Raw genomic sequence first — 23,557 nt, 5'->3', positions numbered from 1 at the left:
GGACTTTATTTTATATTTTTGAGATAGGGTCTCACTATGTAACCCAGGACAGTCTGAATTCATGATCCCTGTCTCAGCTTCTCCAGTATTGAGATTACAGACATGTCACCAAACCTAATTTAGGCTTGTTTTATTTTTTTAAGTCCTAGTGCCTTCACATATTAACTTGAGCAGGTCATTTAGCCTCTTAAAACATCATGGTACTGACTGGTTTGGTGTACTGGCAGGATTGAAAAAAATGACTGAGGGTGACACTCCTGGAGTGTGGCCCCATCTGATATGTACTGAACACTTACGCTCCTCATGTACTAGCTTATTTAATCCGTGCAACCACCCCATGAGAAGTACAATTAGCACCACTGTTCAGATGAGAAGACTGAGATATGACTGCACACTGTCTTCCCCACACTCAATAAAAACCAGTATTTAACATTTCATACAAACACAATAGACATAAACACACTTGGAAGCCAGGTAATAGGTGATCCCCACCTTAAAAATCTTTGAGGAAACAAACAGCCCTGGTACCTGTTAAGAGCCGATGTCAGCCTGAATCCAGGATGCTTTTCTTCTTTCCAAGGAGGCTGCTGCCTTTAAAACCCAGGACATCATGAAAGGGAAAGAAATTTAATCCACAAGTGTGAAGGAGAACCACAGCAGGATCTGAGAGTAGCTCCTGTGCTCACCCACCACAGAGCATGAGAGTGAGCTAACATGCCCAGGCCTCCCCCATTTTGCTCATTTCTCACTGGAGTAAAACAAGGCCAGACTGAGTGACCTCTCAGTGCCTGGGAGCTTGGACTCCAGGGCAGCTTCTGAAAACTCACGGAACAGGATTGGCTAGCTGGACACACACAGGGTTAATATAAGGCAAATGAGCATCTCTGAGACCTGTCAAATCAAGAATGCCTCTCTAGGGGTATACGTATAAAGCCCTTATTACTCTGTTGGCACAGCTTACTGCTTGCCACCTACTTTGGGGGTGGGCATAGGAGGCATGCTGCCATTCAGATATGGATGGCCATGGAGAGGGATATAATGGTTAGGTACCCAGATTGTGAAAATATTAATTACTGCTCAAGAATGCACAAGACACTTTTTCTTGTATACAGAAAAGACCAATATCAGTTTGGAGATCTACCTTTTCTCACTCAAAATATAATCTTGGATTATTTATTCTACAGATTTGAATCTGAGGATACAGGAAGATAGTTGATTAGGCCACAGTTTCCATCTTTCTTAAAAAGAAAATAATCCATAGTACATTCTGTGGTAAGTACTGATACTGGCTCAGAGAATAGATGGAGAAGCCTCTACCCAGAGCAAACTTGTTTTTGACATGCACGTTTCCAATGCCTCCTCCATCTGACTTGGAGATCTCAATGCTCCACACAATAGATGCAGCGGGCTTTTTGGTTACTTTTATAATCAGTCACTGTCTAGGCTGGGGACAAAAATATTAAGACCCTAAGCCAAATATACTGCACAAATGATCATTTTGGGAGTTGTTCATTCTTTTCAGGAACTTACTAACACAGCCCAAAAAAAAAGCAGCTTATTTACCACACCTCAAATGCAAGAATACTGCCAGGCACTGGTGGCTCGTGCCTGTAACCCTAGCCACTCAGGAGGCTCAGATTGGAGGACTATGGTTCAAAGCCAGCCTGAGCAGGTAAGTCTGTGACACTTTTTTTTTTTTATTTTTATTGTCAAACTGATATACAGAGCGGTTACAGTTTCATATGTTAGACATTGTATATATTTCTTGTACTGTTTGTTACCTCCTCCCTCATTGCCCCCTCCCCCCTCCTCCTGTGACACTCTTATTGTCAATTAAGCACACAAAAAAGCAGGAAGTAAAGCTGTGGCTCAAGCGGTAAAGCGCTATAGTCTTGAGCAAAAGAACTCAGGGATGGGGCACAGGCTCTGAGTTCAAGCCCCAGGACTGGCACCAAATAAAACAACAACAACAAAAATTCTAGTATAACAGTTTTCATATAGGTTTCTATTTAAAGTATGAATACCTAGAATTACTTTAATAATTATAATTGTGTACTTGCTTATAAGCTCATGATTATGCACAGAAAACTATAACTATACAAGAAAACAAGATTCTATGTTATATTAACATTAAAAAAAAATAACACTCAAGGCACAGCAGATAAAGTGAAAATACCTAAAGAAAATAACCTTTTAAAGTACTTTCTCAATAAAGCTTGCTTACCTTGGCCAACTCTCATCCAGAGCCTGGGAAGAGTAACTGGCTCCAGATGCACTACCATCAAAGTAGAAATTTTAGTAAAGGAAAGATATGGTGAATGGGAGATTGAAGCAGAACGTGGAGCTTGGCTCTTATCTTTATGTCTGTACCTGGCAGCCTTCCTCTTCTCAGCATCTCAGAACACGCTACCTCTCCCCCCCACACTCCCAATCATCCAACCAGTCTTCCTCCCAAAATTCATGTGGACTGTGCTTTTTTTCATTTTATTGCCTGTCTAGTAGCTGTTGTTTTCAAGAACTGCCTCCACTACCCTGACCTGGCAAGGCTGCCATTCTCTGTGGAAGAGCCTGACTCAGGGGAGGGACTCAGGCCCAGTTACTTCAGTCATGCTATGTTGTCCCCTGGAAGTAATGATTGGTTCAGGGCTGGACTCACGACCCAAACAAAATCAAGGGAGGAGAGTGTCCCTAGCGGGTGACAAGTCCAGGCTATTTGAGTCTGGGTGGCTCCTGCTGGAGAAAGTTTGTCTGCATGTGAAGTCAATACAGAAGCAGCACCACAGAAAGCCACTTCCAGTGATACAGCCAATAAATTTCACTTTTCCTTCTGAGGTTGAAGCAAGAGGCCCGCAAGTTCGAGGCCTGACTGGACAACTTAGTGAGACCTTGTCTCAAAATTAAAAAAAAAATGCTGGGGATGTCTCTCAATGGTAGAGTGCTTACCTAACATGTGCAAAGGCCTCGACTCAACCCCCAGAACTGTAGCATTGTCAAAGCCTCATGGAGTCTGGCATGCTTGGGAGCACATTCCAGATGCAAGAAGAGAGGGAGAAGTGGCACTACTCACCCAGAACTCAGTATGGCTATTTCCATTAACTTATTTGCACCTGTGGGATTGTCTATTTTGTTTTTTGGCAGTACTGGATTTTGAACTCAGGGCCTTATGCCTGTTAAATACTCTATTATTTGAGCTATGGCCCCAGCCATCTTTTACTTTAGTTGTTTTTCAGGTTGGGTCCTGTTTTTTGTCTGGATTCAGCCTCAGACCAAGATCCTCCTACCTCTGTCTCTCATATAGCTGGAATGACAGGTGCTCACCACCATGCTTGGTTTGTTGACTAAGAGAGGGTCTTGCCTGTGCTGGTCTCAAATTGTGATTCTCTCCATCTCTGCCTCCCAATGATTGGGATTATAGGTGTAAGCCATTGATCCTGGCTCCAATGGGAATTCTTTTTTTCCTTCTGTGAGTCCTAGAGCTTGAACTCAGGGCCTGAGCACTGTCCCTGGCTTCTTTTTGCTCAAAACTAACACTCTATCATTTGAGCCACAGTGCCACTTCTGGCCTTTTCTGTTTATGTGGTGCTGAGGAATCGAACCCAGGGCTTCATGTATATGAGGTAAACACTCTTGCCACTAGGGCATATTCCCAGTCCCTCCCATGGGATTTCTTAGGCCATTTTTAGTCATATTATCCTCCTACTAAAAAAAGTCTCCAATGGCCCTCTTCAGACTGAAAAACACAATCAAACTTTATTGGCTTATTCACTCAGCACAGCACAACTGGCTGCAAAGAGCTGTCTGCCCTCCAACTGTCTGTCCTTTCCCTTCCTAAGTCCCTGTGGTCAGTAGGGGAAACTCAATCCTTCAACAAGGGAATCCCAACTTCTCAGACCTGAGGAGCCTAGCAGAAGCAGCTCTTCCTCCCTCCTCTCCAGAGGATGGGGAGCAGCTCTTCCTTCTGTTGGTAAGACAAGACATCTGTTGGCCATTTACCAGTAGTGTGTGAAGTGACCGAACCAGAGGTGCTCAAAGCAAGTTCTGCCCTGTTGCTTATTTGGTGCTGCCTGACTTAGCAGAGTGAGCAGGACTGGGGCACTTCCCTTGGCTTTCTGTCTTCACACGTAAGTGTAGCAGGCAGGGATCCGGAAGTGCCTTTGGGAGGTAGCCCAGCTGTCCATTTTCTCCTCTGTCCTGGAACTCTGTGTTCTGCCCAGGAACAGGTTATGGGCAGCCTGTGACCTTCCAGGCAGCTGGCTGGTAAAGAGATGCCTCTGCTTAATAGAACCCAGCTGCCAAGATGGATTCCAGGGTCAGATTTCATGTACAAAACTGGTCACGATTTGGTGCCTTCCATGTTTTTACTGTCACTCTACTTTCTCTTGCCCCTGACATCTGTGTCTCTCTAGAATATATCTTAAAGCAGAGCTGGGAGGGAGGCATGAATAAGATCTTCTGAATATTATTTACACCTTCCTGTTTCCAAAGCAAATAAGTTGCTTGTGGAATTTGGAAGTCAGAACAATTTTCCCTTTAAAGTCTGAAGACCAGCACTTCCTTGTCTCTTAAGATATGGGTATCCAGTGAAATCAGTTTTTGTGATCATATGTATTTTGGACATTCTGGGTTAAAGACAGCAAGTTTCTAGTTCTAACCTGTAATCCTAGCTACTTGAGAGGCAGAGATGGAAGATTGTAGTTCTAGGCCACCATGGACATTAAAAAAGAAAAAGAAAAAGTTCATGAGCCTTCATGTTAAATAGTGGCCAGGAGTAGTGGTGCATGCCTGTTCTCCCAGCAACAGGGAGCCAGGGGAAGTACAATGGCCAGCACTTGAGCAAAGTGCTTGTCATGAGCACCAAAACACAAGTAGGAGGCTTGCAGCTCAGGCTGGCCTGGGCATAAAGCAATGCCCTACCTCAAAAATAAGCAATGGGAAAAGGGGCTGAGAGCATGGCTCAAATAAGTAGAATACTATCTAGAAAGGCCCTGAGATCAAGTTCCAGTACTGTTAAAAAAAAAAAAAGGAAGTTTAAGTACAGAAATCCTCTGAGCCCAACTATGCACTGTGAAACTACAAGAAGAATTTCCTCAAGCTTACTATCTATAGGACTGCTTGTGTTGGCAAATGCTCAATTTTGTTAAGAAACTTCCTAAATATTGGTTTATTTCTTGTCAAAAAAACATCTCTTTTATAAGATGGTGTGCTCTATCATTCTTTAAGGTGTCCTCTTCTTTTTTACACGTCTGGGAAAATATTTCATTTACTATCCACTTATAGAAGTAGTTCAGGAACTCAACAAGATGGTGTTTGGGATATAGTGTGTTGGTTGCCCTCCACAAGGAACAAGAGCTGCTAAAGGTGCAGGAGCTATGAAAAAGGTCCGTAAGTTTCCGCTCTGATCTCCCCTGCCCAGGCCCCTAGCTACGAACAGCCCTGGTGGGCCGCCTTCTCCTTGCCTGTGGGGGCCCAGCTATGGCAGGGCTTGGTCTTATGGTAGCAATGCATGCTAACAACACAGCCCACTGTCCTGGCCTTCTCTGCGGTCCAACTGCCTGCTACAGAAGGAATCTCCTGTTCCAGAGCCGTGTGCCTGTGGCTGCCCACTGTAGAAGGAATCTCCTGTGCCAGGGCCCTGCTGTCTGTGGCTGCCCACTGTGGGAGGAAGCTGAGTACTTGTAGAACAATGTTCATTTTATTTGTGATCACTGTAACCCTGGGCTGAACCCTTCTCTAGGCCAGTCTGCCCATCCTAAAATAACATCCAAGCCAAGAAACAACTAAGTAAGAGAATTCTGAACACATTTTTGTTTGTTCTGACAAAGATTTCACTAAAAAGGTAATAGACAAATGAGAAAGGCAGCAATTTTAAGTAAATTCTTTTATAACTAAGGGAGTGTACACCACAAAAGAAAAGGCCTCAGTCCTGTCCCTCCAGGTTCTGGATAAATGAAAGCTTTCCGTGTAAAATCATCCTGCTTTGATTCTGACTTGGAGCAAGGTCTCTTGACTTCTCGAAAGAAAGCTGCTGCATCATTAGTGGGTACCCCTAGGCTACAGAACTTTCTCTGCCTCAGCAGCTGTCCAGTCCCAGGACCCCAATTAGGGGCTTAGCAGGAGACCACAGAAACCCACTCATGATCAGTGAATCAGCTGGTGCTCTGGTGAATGGTTGGAACTGTGTGTTGGTTTTTGCTTCTCCTTCATTTAGGTGCTGACAACTCTCACCAGATGACTCAGACCAGGTACCCTAGATCGCAGTACCCCGAAAGAGTACAATGCTGTCTCCTCTCTGGGCCTCCACACAGCCCCTTCTCTCTGCTAGACATGCCTTTCCCAGTGCTTGCTCTCTTACATATGCCCAAACCACTTTCCTTAACTGTCTTGGCTGAGACTCTAAGCTCCAGACAGTGGGTGCTACCTCTCACCCTTCACTAGATCCCAAGTCTAGGGCAGGGCCTGGCACAGAAAAGGGAGTCCTTGAATACCTGCTGAGTAACTCCACACGTCTTCCCTCACTGCTCTTATTTCTCCTTCCCTCCAGTCTTCTCACTTCCCTCAGGATGGGCTCCAGCTGTCCCTCCCAGCTCACCAGCTCCTGACGGGCTCGCCACATAGTGCTGTGATGGCCTGCTAGCTGAGCTGCTTTTCCATAGACTGCACCAACTTGAGGACAAGGACTGAAGTATGCCAACTGTTAAGTTTATAAAGTGGCACCTACCAGGAGGTATTTCACAAATCACTTCCAGTGATTCTCCTCTTTCTCTTTTCTTCAATTCCTTCATATTCTATTCCTTTGGTTAATGAAGCTACATAATGTATTTAAACTATATTGCTTCAAAAAGTATCTAAGGTAGCCATATATATGTAATAAAATGTGCAATAGAGGGCCTGGGAGTGTGGCTTAGTGGTAAAGTGCTTGCCTAGCATGCATAAAGCTCAGGATTCAATTCCTCAGCACCGTATAAACAGAAAAAGCCAGAAGTGGCACTATGGCTCAAGTGGTAGAGTGCTAGCCTTGAGCAAAAAAGAAGCCAGGGACAGTGCTCAGGTCCCGAGCTCAAGATCCAGGACTGGCAAAAAAAAAAAAAAAATGTGTAACAGATAGAAAATGTACCAACAGGATAAAAGAGGAAATTGAGAAAATAAGATATATTCTTTTTTTTTTTTTTTTTTTGGTCGTGTCATGGGGCTGGAACTCTGGGCCTGGGTGCTGCCCTGAGCTCTTCAGCTCAAGGCTAGCACTCTACCACTTGAGCCACAGCGCCACTTCTGGTTTTCTGGTGGTTAACTGAGATAAGAATCTCATCAGGACTTTCTGTGCTAGCTTTGAACTATGATCCTCAGATCTTAGCCTCCTGAGTAGTTAGGATTACAGGCATGAGCCACTGGAAGCCAACAGAATTTTTATTTGAAAACAAAACCAAAAACTTTGTGTGTATGTGAGACATTAGGGATCAATCCCAGGGGCTTATACATGCTAGACAAGTACTTGACTACAGAGCTGTACTCCCAGCAAAGAAATCTCTTTTTTAAAAGTTTGTTTGTGGTGCTAGGCCTTGGGAATGCAAGGCAAGTGTCTATCACTAAGCTACATCCCAGCTCCTGTATTTTTAAATCAAGCAAGAAAGCTTTCTACTTGGACTTCATACCACTGAGACGACTGTTGGGTACACTACTCCTGTGCATGTGCGTATGAACCGAACCACCTTGACCTTGGCTACCTCTGTGCTGTGCCAGTACCCACACCATCCACACAACCAGAAAAGCTGCTCCAAGTCCTATTCCCTTCACTGCCTCTGCTAATAGCTGGTAACTAGAGTGCCTTTGTGGAAGGTGGTGTGTCTGGGATAGGTAAGCAGGAGAACGTTCTTTGAGTCATTATCCTTGTCTCCAAACAGATTAAAACCCAAAGGAGCTGGAGGGCAAGCATCACCGGGGCGCCCCCTACAGCTCCTCAAAGGAGTCAAGATGTACATGGTCCTCCTCACTGCCCAACAGAAGCTGGGTGGGCAGGAGCCCCAGCTGGGCAGACAGCAGGACCCAGGTTGAGCCAAGGCTCTTCTAGCCATGCCAGTGGAATTCTGGACAAGCTGCCTTGATGCTGTTTTCTCGTGGGAAAATGGGGGTTAAAAAAATAAAGCACTCAGTGAGCTCTGAGGACTCCATGACATAAACTGCTCAGACAGTGCTGGCATGGGTAGGTGCTTGGTAAACAGGAGCACCCTCCCCCACTTCCTGGTTTCTAGGCTTCTAAAGCCAGTTCTACCATCACTGCCAGGAATTTAGCTCTGGCAGGACTCATTCTGCCTTGCTCCTTCCTCCAGCCCTGGCCTGTGTGCAGAGGCCCTGCAGGCACGCGTGTCTGTGCTCTCGCAGGCATCCCGCTCAGCTGTGCTTGTTGAAGCTGCAGCAGAGCTGCGCTACTCACCAGGCACCACCACCCTGCTTCTCTCCCCTAATGAGAACTGGCTAAGGAAAACTGTCAGGCAGATTGCCCATCTCCTGTTCTTTACTGCTACTTAGCAACACAGAGTCTGGTGTCATGTGTAAGAATTTCCCTACATACCAAGTTTATATTTCAGTGGTCATTTATTGAGTTTGAAACTCTTAAGTAGAAAACCATCTGAGATTCCTTCTTTGTGTTCCAAAAGCAGGTCAGCAGGTCAACTGAAATGCAAATAAACCCTAAGTCTATCTTCACTTTTGCTAGGCAGACTGAATTTCTTTAACTCAATTCTAAGTCAGCCTTAATTGCCAATTTTTGAAGCATATGCTAAGAATGCCTAGTAATGGGCATAGATCCCATGCTGTTTCATTCAGTTGTGTTATTATCTGAATGTTATCAGCACTTTCATAGGCACCTACAATGGTCTTCCCAAATCTTACTATAGAGATTTTTTTTTTTTCTTTTACTGCCTCAATGCACATAAGATGAAGATTTAGAAACCTTGGAGAAATCTGAGAAGATACATCCTGAGAATCTTCCCAACATTTCAAAACCCACACTCCCCTGGGCCAGTGAAAAGGATATCTGCCGCCCCAGCTTGTCCCCAGACCTTCGGTGGAGGGGATGGAAGCGGTTCCGAGCTGGCCTCTCCACCAACCCGTGATGCCGAGTTCCTCGAACAGTGTCAGCTTGATGAAATGATGGCTGTGGAGAGAAGGAAAGAAGAGTTGGCCTCTGACCATGAGATCACTGCTGACCCTCAAGAACAACTGATAACAGATGAAGAGGAGTTTGTAACTGTACTATTGCCTAGCAGTATGCCTTGAGCTGAAGCAAAATAATGCAGCTTGTTCTGTTTTATAATTACAGAATAAATTTAAAATAGTCATGAGTGTGTGAATGTGAAAGCAGAAGAATGATATAAAAGTTGGCACAGGGCTGGGAATACGGCCTAGTGGCAAGAGTCCTTGCTTCGTAAACATGAAGCTCTAGGCTCGATTCCTCCGCGCCGTGGCTCATGTGGCAGAGTGCTAGCCTTGAGCAAAAAGAAGCCAGGGACAGTGCTCAGACCCTGAGTCCAAGCCCCAGGACTGGCAAAAAAAAAAAAAAGTTGGCGCAACTGGGTGCTTGTGGTTAGCTACTCAGAAGACGAACATCCAAGGATTGTGGTTCAAGGCCAGCTTGGGCAGGAAAATCCGTGAGACTCTTATCTCCAATTAATCACCAGAAAACCGAAAGTGGCACTGTGGCTCAAGTGGTAGAGTGCTAGCCTTGAGCACAAAAGCTCAAGGACAATGCCCAGGCACTGAGTTCAAGTCCGTGAGACTCTTATCTCCAATTAATCACCAGAAAACCAAAAGTGGCACTGTGGCTCAAGTGGTAGAGTGCTAGCCTTGAGCACAAAAGCTCAAGGACAATGCCCAGGCACTGAGTTCAAGTCCACACTAACAATAACTACAAAAGGTTGTACAATTAGGAAGTGGAAACTAGAGGACTCTGGACTCCCCAAACTTGGAAATTCACTTGAATATAAAAGAGAAGTATTTGCAGGCTGGGTGCCAGCAGCTAACACCTGTACTAGCTACTCAGGAGGCTGAGACCCGAGGATCACGGTTCCGAGCCAGCCCGGGAAGGAAAGTCTGTGAGACTCTTATTTCCAATTAACCACCAGAAGGGCTGGGATATAGCTCAGTGGCAAAGTGCTTGCCTAGCAAGCTCAATGTCCTGGGTTCAATCCCCAGGACTTAAAAAAAAAAAGACAAAAGAAATACAGTTCAAACAAACAATTAACCACCAGAAAGCCAGAAGTGGCTCTGTGGCTCAAACTTATTGAGCTAGCCTTAAGTGGAAAAAGCTCAGAGATGGCTCCCAGGCCCTGAGTTCAAGCCCCAGGACTGGCAAAAAAAAAAAAAAAAGGTACAAGTAAATTGACATGCTTATTTGCTCTACATACATCTTTGACTGGATTCATAGTGTTTAAAATTTCAGATTGGAGGTTTCTAGGGGCCATATTGGTCTCTGTTCCACACTGAGGGGCTGCTCTCTGTTGGTGAGACACTTAGAGCAAGAATAAATAAAAAATAAATATTAACTAAGCAAGTAAGACAGATACAGTTCATTCCTATAATCCTAGCTGCTAGAAAGCTGAGATGGGAGGATTCAGGTTCAAAGACATCTGGGTAGAAAGGTCTGTGAGATTCTATCTTCAATTATAACCAGCAAAAAGTCAGACTAGAGATGAGAAGACCGGCTGGCGGTGTGTCTGGCTCAGGTGGTAGAGTGCCAGCTGTGAGGGAGAGCCATAGGCCTTGAATTCAAGCCTGAGTGCTGGCAAAAGAAAACAAATTTATGCATGTAATTAAAGAAGTCAAACAAAACAAAAGATAGAGAATTTCATAAACAAATTATAAAATCATAAGAAAATGTGTCTGGGAAGAATAAAATAATCTGAGATGTTTAGTTATAAATAATAGCACATGGTAATTCTAAATAAAGCATATCGGGTTAAAAAAAAATCTTACATCCTGTTTTTTATTTAAAGGAGCATATGGTACTTTTCCCCATCTGGTTTCTTGCTCATGGAGACACACATACAGTGTCCAGTTCTGCTGGATTCACACGGCCACAGGTCAGCCAGGCCAGTGAGGCAGCATCACCCGGGGCCTTCCAGCCATTCCCAGATCCTCTCAACATGGGAATGGACTAGATTCCCAGCAGGCCACTCCTGTTTCACAAAGCCAACTTCTGTAGGTTCCTCTTCAGGATGAGATGTGGTTTCTGTTCATGCATTCACATCTCTTGAGGGCAGAGGCCCAGGGCTGGGAATATGGCCTAGTGGTAAAGTGCTCACCTCGTAAACATGAAGCCCTGGGTTCCATTCCTCAGCACCACATATATAGAAAAAGCCAGAAGTGGTGCTGTGACTTAAGTGGCAGAGTGCTAGCCTTGAGCAAAAAGAAGCCAGGGACAGTGCTCAGGCCCTGAGTACAAGCCCCAGGACTGGCAAAAAACCAAAACAAAACAGAGAGCAGAGGACCAGATAAGAGAAGTTGCTACCGGGCACTGGTGGCTTATACCTGTCAGCTACTCGGGAGGCTGAGATCTGAGGATCGAGGTTCAAAGTCAACCTGGGCAGGAAAAGCCATGAGACTCTTATCTCTGGTAAGCTTCTCAGAAAAAGCCAGAAATAGTGCTGTGGCTAGCCTTGAGCACAAAGAAACTCAAGGACAGAGCTCAGGCTTTGAGTTCAAACCCCAGGACAGGAAAAGAAGAGGGGAAGAGGAGAGGCAGGGGGAGGTTCTCAGAAGGCTGAGATCTGAGGATCCCAGTTTGGCAGCCCAGTAAGAAAAGCCCACAAGACTCTATCTGTAAAATACCTAGCAAAAAAGGATTAAAATATGGTGCAAGTGGTAAAGCACAAGCATGAATGGGAAAAGCCAATCAAGAGCTTAAGGTCCTGAGTTCAAGCACCAATTTGACACAAAAAGAAAAGGAAAAATATGATCCTGCCCTGCCTGGCTGTAAACCATCATCCAAAGATCGCAAGCCTAGGATTACAGGTATGAACCTGGCCCTGGGCATAATTTATTCTCTCTTGAAAATAGCCTCCTCCTGGCTCCTGTGACTCCACAGTCTTACCTTTTCCTCTTTTGTCTCTGGGTACTTTTTTTTTTTTTTTTTTTTGGCCAGTCCTGGGCCTTTAACTCAGGGCCTGAGCACTGTCCCTGGCTTCTTTTTGCTCAAGGCTAGCACTCTGCCACTTGAGCAACAGCGCCACCTCTGGCCGTTTTCTATATATGTGGTGCTGGGGAATCGAACCCAAGGCTTCATGTATTCAAGGCAAGCACTCTTGCCACTAGGCCATCTTCCCAGCCCTCTGGGTACTTTTTATTGGGACAGAATCTTGTATGTAGCCCGGGCCTCAAACTCACTGCTCTGTAGCCCCCCTCCCTTTTGAGGGCTGGGCTTTCAGACATGCAACCCCATGCCTGACTTCTTCTGGATTTCTATGCAGACACCTGAGCATCTGGACCTTCCTCTAAATGCTGGGATTCTAGGCTCTATCACACAACCTTGTGTCTGTAGCCCAAATCTCTCCAGAGCTGTGGACTACGCATCAACAGCCCACTGGACAACTGCTATAGGACTGCCTGCAGGCTTTCAAATCCCACACCTTGGGCTGCGAATATGGCTAGTGGTAAAGTGCTTGCCTCAAATCCCACACCTTTAGAAGTCAGTGTGCCATCCTCTGACCCATTGTTTTGAATCTCTGGGAATGGCACCTCCCAAGTGCCCCCAGGAGATTTCAGGTTACCCCTGAACACTTGTTGCTCCTCCATCTGGGTCATTGGCAGAGTCTGGTCATTCCGACCTCCAAATAGCCCTCAAACCTAAGAACCTCTCCCCTGGGCAGCAGAACAGCCTTGTAACTAGTCTTGTTGTCTCTATTGAGTTTATGCCAAGTTAGCTTCACACTGTAGTCAGAATAACCTTCTAAAACACAAGTCCCATCCCATTATACAGTTTCATAAACCCATTAAGGGCAAGATTTTTTAAAAAAGACCATAACAAGTCAATTTTAAAATTCATCTGGAAAAACAAACATAGAAAAACAGCCTGGAAATCAATGAAAAGCAGTTTCCTCCACTAGATCCTGGACACTTAATAGAAAGCTCTAATGGTTCACTGGAACAGTGTGAGACTGCTACATGAATCAGAGATCAACAAAAGGGAACAGGAAATTTCAAAATACAATCAGTATAGAGGTGTTTTATGTTAGCAGAGAAAAGGTGATACTTCAATAAACAGTGCTCAGACAACTGCAAATGCAAAAGAAAAAAAACAAAAACACCTAAGCCTGATCCACACTCTGTATCTTCTATCAGCCTAAGTTCCTAATGAGCCCACAGGAGCTAGGTGCTGGTACACACCTGTAATCCCAGCACTCAAGAGGCTGTGGCAGGAGGATCTCACATTCAAGATCATACTGGGCTACAGAGCAAGAAAGGTCTCAAAAGTATTTATAAAACAAAACTTGAAAGAAACCCAATTTCTTGTCTTTTCTAGGTTCTGAAGGTTTCATCGGCATTCCATTAATCTTCCCTAACTAAAAAAGTAAACTGTACTTACTTGCTATTAAAAAAATTAAAGTCAACTTGGCAAACTAGGAAAATATTTACAACTCATATCACAGACAAGTAGCCTTTTTTCTAATATTTAAGAAGCTCCTCGGGGCTGGGAATGTGGCCTAGTGGTAAAGTGCTCGCCTCGTATACATAAAGCCCTGGGTTCGATTCCTCAGCACCACATATATAGAAAAAGCCGGAAGTGGCGCTGTGGCTCAAGAGGTAGAGTGCTAGCCTTGAGCAAAAAGAAGCCAGGAATAGTGCTCAGGCCCTGAGTCCATGCCCCAGGACTGACAACAAAAACAAAACATATAAACAAAATCTTGGCTTTAAAAAAAAAAAGAAGCTCCTCTTATATAGCTATAACCTCTCTGGTATATTGTCTTTATAATACAAAATTTTTTTTTTAAAAAAGAAGCTCCTAAAAAAGCAGTAAGATCAACCACCCAAAAGAACTAAGGGCAAAAGACACGAAGAAAATATTCAGAGTAAAGACGGTACAAATGATTCAGAACACAGGAAAAATGCACAGCTCACTCATAAAGAAATACAGATTTAAACTACACACATATGCCATTTTTCATATCTGAGGTTCACAAAGATGACAAAGTCTGACAAGACCCTGGGGAAGATGTGGGCAAATAGGCACTGCAAGCCAGAGCAGTAAAGATGTAAGATGGTACAACATGGACCACATAAAGTCAGTGCTCCAGCATTCTCATTCTAGATATGCTTCCTGCAGATTCCTGTATGTGTAAAAAGCCTGTGTGTATATGTTCACTGCAGCCAAGTTAGTATGCATATATACGTGTGCATTTGTAAGTAGAAAATGAACTGAATAGATTGTGGCAAATTCATCTAGTAGAAGACTTTGTCCTCATTTTTAAAAAAAAGAAAGATAATGGTGCTTTTTATAATCTGACATAGAAAGACCTGCACAATACATTATAAAAAAAATAGTAAGGTACAAGAGCATGTATAGTTCCCTACTTTGTTGGGTACGAGCATGGGATGATGGACTGTGTATTCTGTGTTTTGGCTCCTACCATCCCCAGAGCAATACTGACACAGGAAGTGTGGCCACAATGGCTGTCTGCAGGAAGTGAACTGGGTGGCGAGGACACAATGATAGGGACATTTTGGACTGCTTACCTTTAACTTCTATCACATGAATGTACATTTATTCCTATTCACAAAAGGTATCACTACAATTAAAATCAGAAACTGCATTGTAAAGCTACAGTAAGGCATAGACATAGAACACAACCCAGAAAACAGAAGTGCCTTATAAAAGATAAATTATTCAAAAATCAAGATTCTAGTTGGCCACAGAGAAGGTGAAGATCTGAGAAATCTGAAAGTGATGAAGTCCAGGACACACACATAGAAACTGAAACAGCATCTATGGTAAGATCAACATGTGACTCATAACAGAGTGGAAAACTCCCAAACAAACCCAGAGAAGATATTTGCAGCACACATGGGAGGCTGCAGCAGAGAGAAGCAAAGGTGTTCGGTATATTCTGCCTCCTGGTGTTCATACCTTTGTTGTTATAACCCCTGCCCTGGAGTGTTGGCAGGGCCTGCAAGTTGCTCCTAACCAACAGGTGAGTCATTGGCGATGGAGTGTCACTCCCATGACTGTGACACAGTGATGGTGCTTGTCAGCAGAGGCACTAGAAAGACTCCTCACAGACTGGCGTTGCAGAAAGAAGTGCATGAAGTAAATAAACGGTCAAGTGAAAAGAGCCACATGGCACAGAAGTGTGGGTACCTGAAGGTGCTGAGAGAACCTCAGTAGCAAAGATTCCTAGCCAAACGCAGTGTTACACACCTTAAATCCCAGCTACCCAGGAGGTAAAAACTATTAAACAAAACTAGCTAGTTGTGGTGGCACATGCCTATGATCCCAGCTATGCCAAGGCATAGAAAGTAAGGTCATAATTGGAGGTCAGCCCCAGACAAAATGTGACACACTCTAGCTAAGAATAAATGAAGCAAAATAATGATAATGGTAAAATAGTAATTATTAATAATAATAATAAAGCTGGACTTTGGTAGAGCACCAGCCATGGAAGCACGGATCCTGAGAACCATCAGAAAAGAAGGGAGGGAGGGAAAGAGGGAAGGAGGAAGGAAAGGAAAAGGTCTTACACACCAATAAAAGCTTAAAAAACTCAATAAAAAAATGAGCAACAGATTTACACACACAGTCAACAAAACAGGAAATACAAACACCCACAGAAATATACAAGAATATTCAATCTGTCTTGTATGTTACATTCCCAGCAATTTAAAATAGTGCCAGATACACAAGGGTCACACAGCTTTATTTGCTGTATGAATTTCACTCATAATTGTAAAAACACTAATTTAAATAATAAGATTTCTTTTGAGACAGTCTTACTATGTAACCCAGGCTGACTTTGAACTGGTCATGGCAGAACATGCTTGTAATTTGAGTTACTTAGGCGCTAAAAATCAAGAGGATCAGGGGCTGGGGATATGGCATAGTGGCAAGAGTGCCTGCCTTATATACATGAGGCCCTGGGTTCGATTCCCCAGCACCACATATATAGAAAATGGCCAGAAGTGGAGCTGTGGCTCAAGTGGCAGAGTGCTAGCCTTGAGCAAAAAGAAGCCAGGGACAGTGCTCAGGCCCTGAGTCCAAGCCCCAGGACTGGCAAAAAAAAAAAAAAAAAATCAAGAGGATCAAAGTCCAAGGCCAGTATGAGCAAAAAGTGAGACCTCATCTCAACCAACAATCTGGATATGATGATGTATGCCTATAATCTCATCTACATGGGACATATAAATAGGAGGATAGAACTCTAAAGCTGACCTCAGAAAAAAAATGCAAGACCTTATCCAAAAAATACAAGGTAAAGTTCTTATTAAGAAAGGAAAGTCCTGGGGCTGGGAATCTGGCTTAGTGGTAGAGTTCAATTCCTCAGTACCACATAAATAGAAAAAGCTGGAAGAGGCGCTGTGTCTCAAGTGGTAGAGCGCTAGCTTTGAACAAAAGAAGCATAGAGACAGTGTCCAGGCCCTGAGTTCAAGCCCCAGGACTGGCAAAGAAAGAAGAAACGAAAAAAAAAGTCAAGTCCTTCCTACCATTCCTACTTTACCCTCTCACCCATCTCACCTCACATCCTGCACTCAAGTCTGCATTCTGTCTACCAAGCTTTCAGCTCCTCAAGCAGGAGCCTCACTTCTCCTGCCTCCAAGCAAGGGGCCTCTATGGCTTTCTTGCTCAAGATCTGGAGACTCCTGCCCCACCTTCCCTTCTCAGCCTCCAGACACTCTTCCTCTAGGAAGCCTCCGGGCTTCCCGAGGCACAGCGGGAGGAGCAGTGATCCCACTCTGTCCCCCACAAAAGGTACTGTGGGAGCAAAGGTGTCCTGCAGCCCCTCAGCCTGAACCTCTCATGTCATCACACTCTTGCGCTGCACTTTCCTCACTACTGATTACTTGAATTCTTATACCATCACTATAGAAATAATCTTGTTATAATAATTTTGTTTAGCTTCTAAAGATTTTTCTTTCCCCCAAATAACCATTATTTGGGATTACTAGGAGAGCTACAAGGGCAGTGATGGAAGGTGTAGCTTCCTGATGAAACTATTAGGGATTCTTTGAGATGTTTCCACTGTAGTGGGCTGAGGAAGAGGAGGTCAGGGCCAGGAGTACACTGGCATAGCACCTGCCCAGTATGCAGGGGGCTCTGGTTTCAGCCCCAGTCCCACAAAGAATGAATGACATGGAAGTGGCTTCATCCCTTCCCTGCTGAGCTGCTGAGAAGCTCTGGAGCAGCTGTACCCTGCCTGCGCCCTCACCACTCAGCCCCAGCTCCCATCATGCTCCTGAGTTGCCTGGATTCTGAGCATGTACTACCATGCCCAGTTCAAGGTCAGCCTGGGTTACACAGTGGGACTGTCTGCAGCAGATGGGCACTCTGTGTTATTCAATGCTCGACATCTGTGATAAAAGGTTGCTAGAGACACTGTGTGCTGGCAGTGGTGAGAATTTCATACAATCCCAGAATCACCAGTGCACACAATTTTTTTTTTTTACCAGTCCTAGGGTTTGAACTCAAAGCTTAGGCATTGTCCCTGAGTTTCTTTTGCTCAAGGTTAGCACTCTGCTACTTGAGCTACAGCGCCACTTCTGCCTTTTTCTGTTTATATGGTACTGAGGAATCAAAACCAGGACTTCGTGCATACTAGGCAAGCACTCTACCACTAAGCCACATTCCCAGCCCCAGTGCATATAATTTTGTTCACCATGAAAACATTTTTTTGAGGGGGGGTTCAACTCAGGGCCTGGGCACGACCCCTGGGCTTGTTTTGCTCAAGACTAGCACTCTACCACTTGAGCCACAGCTCCAGTTCTGGTTTTCTCGTGGTTAATTAGAGATAAGAGTCTCCCAGGTTGGTTTCAAACCATGATCCTCTGGATCTCAGCCTCCTGAGTAGCTACAACTAGAGGCATGAGCCACCAGCACCTGGCTCACTTGGAAAAGTTTTTGCTTAACATAGTAATACACTGCTCTTTCTATATAGATGTAGAGGCAATTGCAGTCTCAAATTTAAGCTGTACTGTGGTGATGTGTCATACTGAAGTTAATTATTTGCTATAATAAATTATGCTGCAAATTAACAGGCAAAAATTCTCCTATATTGATTGTTCTCTGATAGAGTCCCCAAAGGAGAATCCAGCAAGGATTATGAATATCTTAACACTCCTCGTACTCACAAGAAGCATAGTTCTTGTCAGGCGCCAGTAGCTCACGCTTGTAATCCTAGCTACTTAGGAGGCTGAGATGTGAGGATCACAGTTCAAAGCCAGCCTGGGCTGGAACATTCATGAGACTCTTATCTCCAATTAACCACCAGAAAACCAGAAGTGGCATTGTGGCTCAAAGTGGCAGAGTCCTAGCCTTGAGCGTAAGAGCTCAAGGACAGCTTCCAGAGTTCAAACCCCTTAACAGACCAAAAAAAAAAAGCATCGTTCTCAACTGCTTTCAAAAAGATAGATACCTGGGCTGGGGATATGGCCTAGTGGCAAGAGTGCCTGCCTCATATACATGAGGCCCTGGGTTCGATTCCCCAGCACCACATATACAGAAAATGGCCAGAAGTGGCGCTGTGGCTCAAGTGGCAGAGTGCTAGCCTTGAGCAAAAAAGAAGCCAAGGACAGTGCTCAGGCCCTGAGTTCACGGCCTAGGACTGGCAAAAAAAAAAAAAAAAAAAAAAAGATAGATACCTGTTTATAACATCTGTAACAATGTATAGAAGAGCAAATGCTACTACCATCACCAGCGTTATTAACATTTTTCCCTAACTACATGGTAAAAAGGCTAAATTATTACAGTGATAATAGGTAATTAACCTTCCCGGCAGGTTAATTCTTACACTATTAACAACTTCCCTGGCTTAGTGCCAGACACTTCAGGCCTGTCTCATGCAGTCCTCATCACAAGGCTGTGAAGTGCCTCTAGCACTGATCCATCTTACAGATGAGGAGGCTGAAGATGGAAAAGCCCTGCAAGTCTCCTGATGGCGGACATACACTGAACCCAAATGTCTAACTTCCGAGTCCTGCCTAGGATATGTCCCTGTTTAACCCAGATCATAGTTCAGTGACCATAAACACAATCCCCAAAGTTTCTTTGCTAGTTTAGTTTGCTTTTTCCTGATTTTTCTGTCCATGGAAACAAATCCCAAAGAGTCAAAGGTGGCTTGGAAGTTGGGGTTTCTAAGATAAGGTTGTGAAAGGGGCTTAAGACGGAGTTTGTAGTAAGGAGTTTATGTAGATCTGAGTGAAGAGAGGAAGTGCTTGCTAACCTAGATTTGACCCCTAGTCAAGCTGGAAGGGGAGAAGGGAAGAAGGGAGAAAGGAAGAAAGGAAGGGTGGGATGCAGCGAGGGAGGGAGAGAGAGAGAGAGAGAGAGAGAGAGAGAGAGAGAGGGAGGGAGGGAGAGGTTAAGAATCCAAAACTGCATGGACTTGACTTTTGTGTGTGAAGGCAATAGCAGCTAGGACCAGCCCTAATGATGTCATAGCATTGACAAATGAAGAAATCAGGAAATAGTTTCTTTTTTTTCTGAGGCGAGCACTTTACCACTAGGCCATATTCCCAGCCGAGTTTCTTTTTTTTTTCTACAAGAAATAGTCTGGTTGAATTTCCTCAACAGGTTTCAACTTCTGCATTCAAAGAAAATAGTTCCGTTTCAGTAACCTAACAAAAGAACAAAGGAAATAAACTGGAAAAAGGATGGCTGACCATTGGCTGTTACAAGCACTAACTTCAGAATCAAACACCCCAGACTTGAAACGTCACTCAGTCCTTCCTCATCTCCATTGATCTCTACAGGGAAATGGAGGACTGAGCACTAGGGGCAAACATTGAGCAAGTGAGTCTGCAGTGAGGGAGGCTTCGGGCAGTGGTGGAGACAGAAATGGTAGTAGCAGGAAATACTAAGAAGGGTAGACCTGTTTGAAAGAGAAGCAGAGGAAACCAAGTGGAAAGGAGCTCAAAGGATGAGAGCAGACTTGAGGAGAGCAGACCTTGGCCTCGCCTTACTAGTGGAGAGCCTGGAGGCCGCTGCCCGCCTGCCTCACTGTCAGCTTTCTGACATGACAGTGCTCTTGGACTCTACAGCTCTGACCTGTTCTATGTTAGAAAGGAGGTGAGAAAGTGTGAAGAGGGGGTAAATTTCATCAGAGTTCAAGTGTACATGGATGAGGATGCCACAATAAACCCCTTTGTACAATTAATATATGCTAATATTCTTGAAAAACATGTTGGGGGGGGCTGGGAATATGACTTAGTGGTAGAATGCTTGCCTTGCAGGCATGAAGCCCTGGGTTCGATTCCTCAGTACCACATAAAAAAAGCCAGAAGTGGTGCTGTGGCTCAAGTGGTAGAGTGCTAGCCTTGAGCAAAAAGAAGCCAGGGACAGTGCTCAGGCCCTGAGTCCCAGGACTGGCAAAAAACAAAAAACAAAAAAAAACAACCCAAAAAACCCTCAAACATGTCTGGGCCAAATTAGAGTCACAGTTACTGGCAGAAAATCAATCCAGGTTAAGCCCGCTCCTCTGAATAGCCTCCCCTGATTCATCTTCAGTCACACTTGAACCTGTAAGCTGCTTCAAAACTTCGGAAAGGTTTTCCTTTGAATTAGCATGTAATGATTGTACATTAAAACTTTTAAGTGATAGTCATCAATTCATTAGCTCTAAATGAACCTCATTAAAAAGTGTGAACAGGCACAGACTGGTAGCTGTGTCTTGAGCAACCTCTGAAAGATTGGCAGTGAGTGGGAGATGTGGGGAAGAGATAATCGGCTGGTAGTACCCTAACTCAGTGCCGTCTCACTGACACACAGGCTGGCTGGCCCTACCTGCTGTTGGCTCCTCCTGCTGTCCTCTCCTCAGTCCTCAATGTCTGTCCTCCTTCTCAAGGACCTTCTCACTTACCTCCTCAGCTTTTGGATCTTGCTTGCCCCTCCAAGGTGTAGTTTATTGACCTCTTCTTCCATCCAAGCTCTGACCTTTCCTTGAAACCACCTGCCCCTGAACCTCGGCCCAGAGGACAGCAAGGAGTGCTCCAAGAAGCCAAGGGAAGAAGCAATTGCTCAGGATGAACGAGGGACTAACTAACAGCCTTCTTGAGCAGCTCAGGGAGAGAATAAACAGTGAGTCACCTGTGAACAGTGGAATAAGCTAAGAGCGAGAACCATGACCTAGACATCTCAAGTGTTCAGAAAAAGGCTTCTCTCCAGACTGAGATAAAAATACTTCTCTTAACCAAAAAACAGACTGGCTTCATGTGTCTGTGCTAACTATAAGCAAAGGCTAGGAAAGGTAACCAGGGTCAGAAGCTGACACTGTCATTGGCCACCTGTGTGACCGCTGGCATGTCACTCACTGAGCATCCGTGAAAATGAGGATGACAGTGCCCACATAGTGTGCACAGGGCACAGTTCAAGAGCACAGTGTCTGTGTTCCTCCCTCACCACTGCTATACTCGTGCCAAAGGCTGGGCTGTAGCTCACTGGTGGAGCATCTGCTTTGCATGACCAGGCCCTGGATCCATCTCCAGCACCAAAGCAAACATAAAACCAATTCCTACCTAATTGTGTGTGGGGAACTATTTTTCCCTTGCACTCAAGACAACTGGCAGAAAAGATGGTGGTTACTGTGGTAAGTGCCTCCAAAGAAGTTTCCATGACTAGTTGGGAAGAAGTGCTACCTACAGTGACAGCCAAGGTTGGGGGACAGAAGAGAACTAAGGCATGTGCTATTGGTTGTCAGTGGAGTTCTGAAGAGCAGCTTGCATTCTGACTCCAGGAACATCCTATTAGTTATAAGCAATAACTCTAGTTTCATTTTAGAGGGTTGGTTTTTTTGTTGTTGTTAGTTTGTTTTTGTTTTGGCTAGTCCTGGGACTTAAACTCAGGCCTGGGCACTGTCCCTGAGCTTCTTTTGCTCAAGACTAGAACTTTACCACTTTAGTCACAGCATCACTTCTGGCTTTTTCTGTTTATGTGGTGCTGAGGAATCGAAGCCAGGGCTTCATGAGTGCTAGGCAAGCACTCTACCACTAAGCCACATTCCCAGCCCCCATTTTAAAGTTTAAAGTAGCTGTGTGCTAGTGGCTCATTCCTATAATCCCAGCTACTCAGAAGGCTGAGATCTGAGGATTATGGTTTGAAGCCAGCCTGGGTAGGAAAATCTGCTCCGTGAGACTCTTATCTCCAATAAACTACTCAGAAAAAGCTGGAAGTAGTGCTGTGGCTCAAGTGGAAGAACACAAGCCTTGAGCTTTAGAAGCTCAGGAACAGTGTGCCCAAGCCCACAGTTCAAGCCCCAGGACTTTAGTCAGACGTTTAGTTAGACGTTTAGTCAGAGATAGAACTATTTTAAATGCTAAGCCCCTCCTCCCTCTCTTTTACTACCTGGCAGTCAGAACCTGAATTCAAAGATGGAGGTAAGAGGATCACTTCATAGTAATATGACCTCACAGGGAACCAAGACGCAAGATAACCTGGAAACCCAGCTTCCATCCTGGTCCTAGCTCTGCCTGCCCAGAGTGTCTGCTCTCTTCCTTTCCTAGAACTGCACTGAGTCAGAGCATTAATATACAGCCTGGCTGGCCCCAACACAGGTTAACTAAGACTTCAGTAAAAGCATCTGTATCCAGCCACTGAAGAATTACTAAAATGTAACCATCCTAAACCCAGGCATGGTGGTGTACACCTGTAATCTATAAGTAGAAGGCAGAGGCAAAAATAATCTCAAATTCAAAGTCAGCTTGAGCTACACAGTGATACTGTCTTTAAAAGGGGGAGGGGCTAGGTGCTGGTGTTTCACACCTGTAATCCTAACTTCTCAGGAGGTTGAGATTTGAGAATCATGGTTCAAAGCCATCCTGGACAGAAAAGTCCACGAGACTCTTATGTCCAAATAATCACCAGAAAATTAGAAGAGCTGTGGCTCCAAGTGGTAGAGCACTAACCTTGAGCAGAAAAAGCTCAGGGACAGTGCACAGGCCCTGAATTCAAGCTCCACAACCCCACCAACGAGAGAGAGAGGGAGAGAGAGGAATGAGAAGGAAGAGGAGAGGAGGAAGATAAGCAGCAGCTTTATTTTATGTAGTTATTTATTTATTTTGTGTGCCAGGTCCTGGGGCTTGAACTCAGGACCTGGGCTCTGTCCCTGAGCTTCTCTGGGCTCAAGGCTAGCACTCTACCACTTGAGCCACAGCACCACTTCTAGCTTTTTCTGTTTATGTGGTATTGAGGAATCGAACCCAGGGCTTCATGCATGCTAGGCAAGCACTCTACCATTAAGCCACATTCCCAGTCCCAGAAGCAGCTTTAAATACGCAGCAAAAGCTTACTTCCCAACCCTACCCAGGGTGCCTGCATATAAAGAGAAGAAATACTAGAAGACTGAGAACCAGCCTCCAGTGCTTCACT

The 23,557-nt window shown here is 44.7% G+C and overlaps 1 protein-coding gene and 1 long non-coding RNA gene across 3 annotated transcripts in view; one reads left to right on the top strand and one right to left on the bottom strand.

Annotated features, from left to right (window-relative positions):
• The window catches only part of Crtc3 (CREB regulated transcription coactivator 3), a 74,701-nt gene that overhangs the window by 28,115 nt on the left and 23,029 nt on the right, over window positions 1–23,557 (bottom strand). For both annotated transcript variants that reach the window (XM_048368917.1, XM_048368919.1), the window contains exons 3-5: window positions 9,032–9,151; window positions 2,225–2,286; window positions 529–591 (exon numbers count right to left, since the gene is read on the bottom strand). In XM_048368917.1, coding sequence (XP_048224874.1) covers window positions 529–591; window positions 2,225–2,286; window positions 9,032–9,151 — 245 coding nt within the window. The remainder of the gene's footprint in view (window positions 1–528; window positions 592–2,224; window positions 2,287–9,031; window positions 9,152–23,557) is intronic.
• Window positions 14,089–14,520, top strand: LOC125368069. The gene is made up of 2 exons (XR_007214208.1): window positions 14,089–14,362; window positions 14,399–14,520. It is a non-coding gene; the product is annotated as an uncharacterized LOC125368069 (long non-coding RNA).

The sequence above is a fragment of the Perognathus longimembris genome, chromosome 20 (assembly GCF_023159225.1).
Source record: "Perognathus longimembris pacificus isolate PPM17 chromosome 20, ASM2315922v1, whole genome shotgun sequence".
In the NCBI taxonomy this organism is placed as follows: Eukaryota; Metazoa; Chordata; class Mammalia; order Rodentia; family Heteromyidae; genus Perognathus; species Perognathus longimembris.
Note: the sequence above shows the minus strand (reverse complement) of the source record. Positions and strands in the feature narration are given on the sequence as shown.